At 52.6% G+C, this 10,596-nt stretch overlaps 1 protein-coding gene across 2 annotated transcripts; it reads right to left on the reverse strand.

Moving 5' to 3' along the window:
• Nucleotides 1–2,016: 2,016 nt before the first annotated feature.
• Ucp2 (uncoupling protein 2) lies at nucleotides 2,017–9,741 on the reverse strand. 2 transcript variants are annotated; one of them, XM_087211320.1, is made up of 8 exons: nucleotides 9,540–9,741; nucleotides 8,122–8,278; nucleotides 5,328–5,552; nucleotides 4,973–5,183; nucleotides 3,452–3,646; nucleotides 3,273–3,374; nucleotides 2,792–2,972; nucleotides 2,017–2,385 (listed from the first exon to the last, which is right to left on the reverse strand). In XM_087211320.1, the coding sequence occupies exons 3-8, from the start codon at nucleotides 5,451–5,453 to the stop codon at nucleotides 2,271–2,273; spliced, it is 930 nt and encodes a 309-aa protein (XP_087067446.1). In that variant the 5' UTR covers nucleotides 5,454–5,552; nucleotides 8,122–8,278; nucleotides 9,540–9,741; the 3' UTR covers nucleotides 2,017–2,270. The 2 variants fall into 2 exon arrangements, with proteins under 2 accessions (XP_087067446.1, XP_004863311.1); XM_004863254.4 differs by having other exon boundaries at nucleotides 9,275–9,736.
• Between the last annotated feature and the right edge of the window lie 855 nt (nucleotides 9,742–10,596).

Raw genomic sequence — 10,596 nt, forward strand, 5'->3', positions numbered from 1 at the left:
TTGAGGTCAAATGGTCCTTTTCCATTGGCCTCCCAAACAGATGGGACTACTGGTACACATCACCAGGCCAGGCTTTGGTAGCCATTTTTAAGCCATCATGAAGGCAGTAGCAGATCTTGAAGACTCTGGGGCCAGGGTTCTAGGAAGCATTTCAGCATAGCAGCTAGGAGTCTGTGGGAAAGCTACTGGGATCTCTAGTTTGCACGACACCCTCCTAGGTTTGTTTCTTAAAGATCATAGCCCCAAACCTGCAGGCCTTCTGTGGAAATCAGATGGAGTGAATTGAAGTCTGCCATCTGAGGCAAGACCCAGATGGAGAGGATGATGGTGCTGAGGAGTTCTGAGAGTAAACCTCTCAGAGGGTGAAGGAGGGCAGGTGCTGGGTTGTGGAACTCTAGGACCCAGGCCTCCTCTCAGGCAGCTAAATGCTCCTGACCATCCTGGTGGGTTCTGAAGAAAGCATGGCCTTAGGCTGGATGACAGACCTCTATGAGATTTCCATTACCTCACTGACCTGAGTCAGGCAAAGCAGAGCTATGTGGCCAGCATTACCAAGGCCTGCTGGTGTTTTCCAGTGACTCTTGTCCCCTTGTCCAGTTCATTAGTTCAAGGCCATGCCCAGAACCATGATGAAGTCTGGTGGCCTTGGGTCCATCCCAGTGTCTGGGCACAAGGCTGGTAAAGAAATCAGCTGAGATTAACATTCCTCTCTCCCACCCCCATCCCCACTCTGGCAACAGACATGCCTTTTCTCCAGTGCAAGAGTAAACAGCCAGCATCACAGGATAATGTGAAGTTATATAAGGCAGTGGCCAGACTTCCTGTATGCAGACTCTCTGCAGCCTAGCAGAGAACACCTAGGCTGGACTTCTCATCACCCTACTGGCTTGCTACCTTATGGCACTCAATCCTGTCTCTCCCCAGCATTGTGAGGCCTCAGCTCAATGTCAGAAGCTGGGCAGTTCCCATTTCTTCTCTAGGAACCTAGCATCCTGGTCCTCTTGCCCAAGGGCTGAGGGATCTAGCTGCCAGCTCTGACCAATGGGCTAAAGAGAGGGAGGGGGGTTCTGTCTACTGTTTTAGCCTGAGACAACAGGGAAGCGCTGGTTCCCAAACAGCTGTGGGCCTTCAATGGTGGTCCCTGGGGTAAAGAGTGCCGCAAGGGGAGTCTCCATTCAGATACTGACTTTGCATGTCCTTACCCGCATGACCTGCTTCAGTACTTGGACATCTATAAATTGGGCCTTGGAGAACTTAATTCTACGGGCCCACACTTATTCTGGGAACTTAGATTCTTAAAGACCTCTTGAAACTAAGTAGGTCTCCCCACCAGCTTCCCTGCCTCTGAGGGCAAAGGCTGAAACCCCTATGCAGTCAATGTCCTGGCTTGTCTCTGCCTCCTTGGGATCTCTTGCTCCAGAGGGTGGGACACCAAACCCAAAGTATCCTCAGGCAGAAACTGAAGCTGGATGTTTGTCTGTAGTGTGAACCCAGCCCGTACTGAGTCAGGGCCTGCCCCACCCAGTTCTGAACACTTCCTCCCAGAGGTGTTGCCTGTGGGGGGCGGGAAGCAGCCTGATTTGCTCAGTAGTCCAGGACTTTGGGGAGGTGGGTTTGCCAATTGTAAAATGGAATAACAGCATCTAAGGTTCCCAAATTCCATCTCCACAGGAGCTGCTTTCACGATATCAGCAGGCCTGAGGCCAGCTGGGGGTGCTGGGAGGCAAGCACTGGGGCTCTAGGTAGTGAGTAAAAGCTCAAGTGACTAGGCCGAGGAGGAAGAGTCCCTGCTGTCCCTCAGGGATGCTTCTTCACTTGCCATCTCAGCCCAGGGCCTGGGCCTAGAGGGAAAAATGGAATACAGGCCCTCATGGCCCTACACTGGATGCTGGAGGTGGAAGGTGGGTCACATCCCTTTCTGATGTCAGGTGGCTCCTCCCCTGCCCACGAGATGCCCAAAGGGCCTAATGGACCAGGAGCTCTGGTAATCAGCTATGAGAGAGGGAGGAGACACCATGATTGAGCTTGTTTTATGGGTGACTGGCTGGCTGGGCTGGGCTGGGATGGAGGTCAGAATGATTTGGTCTCAACTTTTCAAGGGACAGAGGGTTTGAGGTCCTGGCTGGATCAGACAGGGTCAGCTCCATCAGCACTGAGCCAATGGGGAGAAGAGGGAGGTGGTGGGAAGAAGGAAGGGGAGTAGGGAAAGGGAAACACTGGCTAGAGGTGAAGCTAGGGCCAGAGGTGGTCAGGTCAGCAGCAGGAGGGGCTCAAAAGGGAGCCTCCCGGGATGTGCAGGCAGCCATGAGGGCCCGTTTCAGCTGCTCATAGGTGACAAACATCACCACGTTCCAGGACCCCAAGCGGAGAAAGGAGGGCATGAACCTAGGGGACAGAAAACACAGGTTACAAGGGTAACTCCATCTCCTGCTTCTCCTGCTGGGCCCTGGCATCCAATCTATCTCAGTAGATTCTGTCCCACAGGAGGATGGGAGGACTCGGAGAACTGTGCTTCACAGCTGTGTACATATGAGCAAGAATCCCTGAGTCCCACAGCCCCTCTCCTTTTTTGCAGCGCTGGGGAGAGGCACGTGCACTACCACTGAGCCACAACCCCACCCTTCAGCCTTAAGTCCCCATTTTAGCATCTACAAAATGGAGACGAGGACAACTCTGGGAGGTCTGACACTTGGTTGCTTCTCATTGCCAAGTGGTTCTCTCCTGCCTATGTGATAGGTATGGGTAGCCAGGAGGCCTGCCGTTAGTTGGGCGAGGGGCGTCAGAGGCTCACCCTTTGTAGAAGGCTCGGGGCCCCTCCTTCTGGAGCATGGTAAGGGCACAGTGGCCAGCACTGCTGTACTGGCCCAAGGCAGAGTTCATGTATCTCGTCTTGATCACATCGACAGGTGAGGCAACCACGGTCGTACAGAAGCCCGCCCCAAAGGCGGAGGTGAAGTGGCAAGGGAGGTCATCTGGCAAGGAGCAGGGGCCAAGGAAGTCAGCACTCCTCAGCCACCATTGGAGCAAGGAAGAAAGTTAAGCAGCTAGGAGTCTTGGCTTTTAAAGAGACCCCTTATGAGGACTTAAGAGTCATTTTGCCCATCTGGCCTCAATTCTTCAATTTGCAAAGTGGGAGCTTTGTCCCGGTTGGCTTCAACATGTTAAGGAAGAAATGCACTCACTCTACAAGCAGAGGGTAAACACAATGAAAAGGTGTGGTCTTCAAGCGGCCAGATCCCGTATCTATTTCTGCACCATCTACTCTAACCCACCTGTCATGAGGTTGGCCTTCAGGAGAGTGTCCTTGATAAGGTCATAGGTCACCAGCTCAGCACAGTTGACAATGGCGTTACGAGCAATATTGGGAGAGGTCCCTACAGGAGGGAGAGGCTGTGTGAGACCAGGTCACAGGGAGAAGGGAGATGGGGAAAGGGAAATATCTGGTCCATACCTTTCCAGAGTCCCCGGAATCCTTCCTCTCGGGCGATGGTCTTGTAGGCATCCACAGTGCTCTGGTATCTCTGACCACCTCCAGCTCGGGCCTGAGCTTGGAACCGGACCTTTACTACATCTGTGGGCTGGGCCACAGCAACAGCCAGGGCACCTGTGGTGCTGCCTGCCAGGAGGCGACTCCCAATGCTGGCATCTGCAGGACAACCATGGGTGTCGACGGCCAGCTGGGCTTGCACTCATTTTCCTCATCTCTCCTCACCAAAACCACCAGGTATGCCACTGTGCTCTGACTAACAGTGCCTAGACCAGTTCTGGCTCTAGGAACTTTCTCTGCATCAAAGTGCAGTATCACTGTGAATATCTACTACTTGCTAGGATTTGGCAAGGGGTTGTAAAAATTAAACTTTGTGTTTTGTGTTTTCTTTGTGTGTGTGTGTGTGTGTGTGTGTGTGTGTGTGTGTACAGGGGACTGAACCTAGGGCCTTGTGGATGCTAGGTCAGCACCTTACCACTGAGCTACATCCTCAACCTAGACTGTATTTTCTATGGTAAAACATTTTCACTTAAACTGTTCAATGTCCCTGAGAAACCAGAATCACTTCCATTTAACAAATGTGAAAACGAATGTTAAAAGAAGTGGCTTTCTGATGAACTGGGACTCATAACACTTGGGTTCTTGTCTCAGATCTACTTCTCCCTGCATGTGATCTTGGGAAAGTCAACCTGCTGTCCTGGGCTTTTGGTTTCCTTTTGTGTAAAATGAAGGGCTGCCAGGCATGGTAGCGAATGCCTGTAATCCCAGCATGTAGGAGGCTGAGGCAGGAGGATTGCTGGGAGTTCATAGCCAAACTGGGCTACATAGTGAGTTCAAGGCCAATCTGAACTACATAGTGAGACTTTGTCTCAAAAAACACCAAAAAAATAAAGCGCTGATGTGGTGTGCAAGAGAGGAAATTAGAGAATGCTGGCCTTAGAGGGAAGAGTCGTGTGTGTGATTCTGGCTCCCACTGTGTGCCTTTGGCAAAGCCCTTCCCCACTTCAAGCCTCAGGCTCTTCATCTGTAACACAGGGATGATGCCACCTACTCCCAAGGTGGTGGTGAGGACTACCATGGGGTGATGCCCTGCTCAACGCCTAGCAGAGCCCAGGTGCTCAGACATCACTAGTAGAATTGGGACTATTTATTTATTTATTTGGGGGGGGGTACCAGGGATCGAACTTGGGTCCTTGTGCTTGTGCAGCAGGCCGTGAAACCACTGAGCTAAATCCCTGGCCCTTTATTTTCTTTTTTTAGTGGTACTGGGGATTGAACCCAGGGCTTCATGCGTACTAGGCAAGTGAAGTGCTCTACCCACTGACCTATCTCCCTAGCCCAGAATCAGGGCCATTTCTAAACCTCCATTCTTCTGATCCTCCTAAGGATCTTGAGGCCTAACAGAGCTAATTAGCTCTGAACTAAGCTCAATAATGAGCAAGAAAAAAAGGCCAAGGCCAAGCAACCTATCCCAACTCCACTCACGCTCAGATCCTTTGGTGTAGAACTGCTTGACAGAGTCATAGAGGCCGATGCGGACAGAGGCGAAGCTCATCTGGCGTTGCAGGCCGGCAACCAGCCCGTTGTAGAGGCTTCGAGGGCCCTCAGTGCGCACCATGGTCAGGATGGTGCCCAGCACACCTCGGTACTGGGCACTGGCTGCAGCGCACACTGGCCCCTGACTTTCTCCTTGGATCTGCAATCCCAAGACAGAGTGGCTATAGGGATAGGCAGGTTGCTGTCTGTCTCCTGCCACCCCTGCACTCCAAAACACCCCACAGACCCCCTTGGGACAGAATAGGTTAGATACCATCAGGGCCCCTAGGCTCCATCCCCTCACCTGTAGGCGGACTTTAGCGGTGTCTAGAGGAAAGGTGATGAGATCGGCAATGCAGGCAGCTGTGCCAGCCCCCAGGAACTTCACGGTGGCTGTAGGGGGCATATCCGTGGCCTTGAATCCAACCATGATTCTGATTTTCTTCTACCTCTCAGGGGATGGAGAAAAACTAGAGAAGGGTGTACCACCTTCAATCAGCAAGACGAGATAGAGGAGCTCTGCCGGAATCTGTGTCCAAAGGAGAGAGAGAAGCCGATCAGCAACAGGGCCTCCCTGCTCACCTTCCCGGCTTCAGCCCCAACTTGCCCTGGTAGCACTGCACAGGACTCAGGGACCAGGGCAGGGAAAACAGGATGAGCTCCAGAGATACTCAAGTAGGGACCGGAGGAGTTCATATTTTGTGACGGGCTCTCTCCCAGTTATGGCAGGGAAAGTGGACCAGGGTGACCCCAGTGCTGCCTTGAAGGCCACTGGGTGGGCCCTTGGTCTGTGGTGCAGAGACTGTACTGGCAGTACCCACATTCCTGTTTCATGGAGCTATCAGAGGGCTGATGAGTGGGGAGAGATTTCTGCTGGACCAAGACCCGACAGACAAAAACCCAAAGGCTTATTTTCTGGGTTTTTAAGCAGGAGAGATTCCTATGAGTCTAGAATTACTCAAGAAAAAGGACAAGAGGGGACAAGTTGACTAAGACAATCCTTCCCAGCCCCCACAGAGCTCAGGCTGTCTATAAGACTGCTTGTCAGACAAGACGGTGAGCAGGTGATCCCGCTCCATTGGGGCTAGGAGGGCGTATTCTCAAAGTGCAACTCCACCAAGGGAGAGGTAAGGAGGAAGGATGGTCAGGGGAGAACTTTTAGTCAAGGTAATGTTTACTTAAAGGACAGTGGGTGACGCTAGGAGCTAAGTAAGCACAGGTGTGTGGCTCTTCCTGGCCTATGAGGAGCCAGTTTCCTCTATCACAAGGGGATCCACACTTTTACAAGAGAAGTAGGGATCAGGAGGTAGAGTCAGAGCTGAGAAGTGATACAGGAAATCAAGGGCTCCATTCTGTTCTGAGTTGGAACAACGTCCCCTTCTACTAGGCCTCAGGAGGAAGTGAGCCCAGCACCCCAGTGGGGCAGGGCAACTTGCTTCTCCTTCCCCTCAAGTTCACATCTTGATTTCAGAGGAGCAGCTGCCCTGAGCTCAGTGATTGGCTTCCCCTGTTGCTGGGGCTCAGGAGGAAAGAACTGGCTGGTGGAGGGAGGATGTGGTGACAGTCGCTTATGAACACAGAGACTCTAGGAAACAAATTGCTCACCCAGGTTCTTCCTTCTGGGCTTCACCCCAGATGGCTGGGCAAACAAAAATCAAGCAATTCAGCAGAGCAACTGCTTGAAGGGCTCTCACAGGGCTGGGCCTCACCTGATTCATGTTTCCCTGGTGCTTGGCCCATAGAAGACTCAGTGAGAATGGTGCTCAGATGGCTCAAGAGGTTAATGAAGGTCCTGCCAGGGCACCCAGCTACCCTGCTGACACCCTAGTCTACCAGGAGGTGAGCCACATCTTGCCCCACCAACTGCCCAGGACACACTATTAGCTCACTTAATCCTCAGAGGAGCCCTGTGAGGCAGGGTCCTATTTCTGTGTTAGGAGAACTTAGTATCTACTCGTAGTTTCCATTTCATTTCTTTCCTTCTGTTTCTCAGCCCCAGGAACATAGGGCCTTTGATAAGGAAAGTTCTTTCCATGGCAATTCAACAGTTCTGAGGAGGTTCGGGCAACTGGCGTTCCTTCTCTGGGTGCCAGTGATAAGAGTCTATCACATGCTTGACCTTCAGCTGGGTTGCAGGGTGTTGTGAAGGCCAGAGAAGACTAAGATCCAGCCGCTGCCTAGCTCACAGAAAAGTGGACAAAGGCTCGGCTGCCATTCTGAATGTTGCCTTGCATTTGCTAAAAGCCACCCCTGAAAAGGGGTGGCTATGGGGGCAAAGTCACCTGTACTCACGACTCTATTAAGAGTGAATAGGGGCCGGATATTTAGCTCACTGGTTTTGCCACCTGCTGCGCAAGCGCAAGGATGTGAGTTCAATCCCTGGTACCAAAAACCAAAAAAAAGAAGAAAAAAAAGAAAGAGTAAATAGCCAGGTGTGGTGGAGCATGCCTGTAATCCCAGTACTTGGGAGACTGAGGCAGGAGGATCACCATGAGTTCAAGGCCAGCCTGAACTACATAGTGAGACCCGGTCATGACAAACAAAACAAAACTGAAGTCTAGAAAGAGTTAAGAGTTAATCATATATATATATATATATATATATATATATATATATATATATATATATATGGGGTTTTTTTTGGTACTGGGATCGAACTCGGGTCCTTGCGCTTGAGCAGCAGGCAGCTAAACCACTGAGCTAAATCCAAGTTAATCATATTTTATAGTCCCAGGCTAAAACCAATTTCAGACCACCTGATTACTAATCTCTATCTTCCAAATAGTCAAAAGCTACAGTCAACAATATAAAACTAGAACAACAGATTCCTATCTTTGCTCTGGGGCTGATTCCAAGGGTGACCTGGGGTCAATCAATGTCCCTGCTGGGCCTCAAGTTCCTCTTTATTAAAATAGGGACCACTGTCCTTGACTCCTTCCAGTGGGCCAAGAGACCAAAGATGATGAAAGTGTTTAATGAAGTGTTAAGAGCCACTTCCCTGCGGGGGTGGGGGAGTTTTGTTAGCACCCTCCTGACTCCTGCCCCTATACCACAGGGCTCGTGGGCAGCTAGAGATCTCCCGGAGCCTGGACTCTTACCTGGCTTTGCAAGGTCTCAGGCTGAGGCCTTCAAGATCAAGCTTCTCTAAAGGCGTCTTGTTCTTCAAAGCTGCCAGTGGCTATCATGGCCTGGTCTCCTTGGTTTTCCATAGAAAATGGCTGGGAGACCAAACACCTAAAGATCATACTATGTATCCTGTGGGTGAGGGCAAAGGAAGAAAGTTTAGAAAGGGAAATCCATCTTACAAGACCACACCCCAGTAAGAGCTCCTGCCCAGACTCAAGCCTATCAGTCTAGGACTTGAAGGGAGTCAGCCCCTTTTACTCTGGGTAGCCAGGAACTACCCATGGGAGAGGGGGATAAACTCAGGAGTCCTCCTTTTCTCCTCTGCCTTGTATCACACTGGGGCTCTCTTCCAGGTCTGTTTCACGTCATCTCCCAACAGTCAGGAAACTGCTGAGAGGGAGCCAGTGGTGGTCACGGTGGGTCTCTCTCTCTCTCTCTCTCTCTCTCTCTCTCTCTCTCTCTCTCTCGGGAGCTGGCTAGGACCTAGACCTGGCTATGAGGAGGCTGGGAGGGCTGGGAGTGAGCTCAGATCAAAGGCTCCTCTCAGCCGAGGAGCCGCAAAGGCGCTGGGGCACATGGCTACCAGGGGTTAGGGGTGGAGGTGTCATTCTGGTCAGCGTGGTCACCACGTGTAAAGCTCCAACACGTGGGGATGGATAGGTTTACAAGACAGCCAACTGGACAACAGCGGGAAAGAACAAACGGGAGTCAGAAAAAGAATGGGAGCCTGGAGTGGTGGCGCATGCCTGTAATCCCAGCATGCAAGAGGCTGAGGCAGGAAGATCACGAGTTCGAGGCCAGCCTGAGCTACACAGTGAGTTCAAGGGCAGTCTGAACTACATAGTGAGACCCTGTCTTTAAAAAAAAACAAAACCGCTTGTGGCAGGGGATTTAGCTCAGTGGAGCCACGCCTGCCTGGCAAGCTCAAGGTCCTGAGTTCGATCCCCGGTACAAAAAAAAAAAAAGGCGAGAGAAGAGAAATAAAGATAACAAGAGGACAAAGAAAAGTACAAACTAGGGTGGGGAGAGAGAAGAAATTTCAAGAGCGGGAAGCGGGCGAGGCGAGGCCCGTGCAGCCGGAGCGTGGAACAAGTGCGGCGAGACCAGGACTGAGGCTGGGCTCACCGGACCGCAAGGAGAACACGAGAGACCGGGCGCTGGCTGTCTGCGGGCGGAGGCTGTCTGCGGGCGGAGGCTGTCTGCGGGCGGAGGGTGCGCGAGGGCAACGCCGATAGCGGTAGCTTAGGAAGGACAGCTGCTGGAGCTTGCAGTGGTGTCCGCTCCGGCGGCAGCGCGATTTTAGACTGAGGGCGAGGCCTGAGTGTCGGAGGGGCGGGGAGTAGGCGGGACCGCGGGCGGGCGTGGTCAAGGAGGGCGAGTGCGGAACTACCGTGTGCGCGCGTACTCTCCTGCAGTCGCCTTTCGGAAAAGACTGTCTCTAGCGGGGGCTTCTCCGCGCCTTCCTCCGCTTCCGTTTCCGTGCGGGCTGAGCGCCGCGTCTACCCCTTCTACCCCTAGAGAGTCAGCGTCACTCCGCGCTCCTCGCCAGCCCGCCCTCGTTGCGGGAAGGGCCAGACTGACTTCCGGAAAGAAGGAGCGGAGTCTTCGCCTTCTAACAGCGACCCTGGGGCAGGGTGGGTGGAGGTGCCCGCCATCCCTGCGCTTGCAAACCTCCGCCTGCCCGGCCAGGCGGGGCGGGACGGGGCTGGAGACCGTCCGGGCCGCGGCCGCAGGTGGCTGGGCGACCGTTTACCGCGGTTGGCCGCGGCGGGAGTTCTGCTTTCTCCCGCCGCACCAGTCTTCCCCTTGGGGACCTGGGGGCTAAAGCCTGGGACTTCCGATCTCCCGGCACAGACAGCTGACTGGCCAGCACCTGCAGAGTGAGAAAGTAGAGCAGAGTCCCAGCCAGCTGCGAGCCCCGCCCTGGGGTGAGAAAGTCCAGGAAGAACACCTCGGCTGGCAACTGTTTTTAGGGGATGACAAACAGCCAATGTGTGGGGCTTGGGGCCTGGACAAACATGCATTTGGGAAGAAGGAACTACGTGTCCATTTCTCATTGTATTACAGGCGGCTAAATTAGATAGAAATTAATATACGGCCAGAAGGATACCGGGCTTTCAGGAAGTGCGGGATGTGGAACACCATGTTTAGAGTTTTTAAGCTTCTCAGAAAGTTGGGGGAGCCTGTGGGAGGCCTGACTTTTAACACTTTGGAATGCTTTGCTTGGCAGAAAGCAGAGAAACAGTGACAGGACATCAGAGTTTACATATTTCTTCATGAAATCATATTCTAAGAAAAAAGGCCTTTATAATCTTTTTGTTTTTTGAGGCAGGGTCTCTCTAGGTAGTCCAGGCTAGCCTCGAACTCGTGGTGATCTTCCTGCCTCAGCCTCCCAAGTGCTGGTTTTACAGGTATGCACCACCACACGGCTTTCTTCAGGACTTGGC

This window comes from Heterocephalus glaber, unplaced genomic scaffold (assembly GCF_053883595.1).
Source record: "Heterocephalus glaber isolate CG9 unplaced genomic scaffold, H.glaber_assembly_v1.0 deba00001428, whole genome shotgun sequence".
Classification (NCBI taxonomy): domain Eukaryota; kingdom Metazoa; phylum Chordata; class Mammalia; order Rodentia; family Bathyergidae; genus Heterocephalus; species Heterocephalus glaber.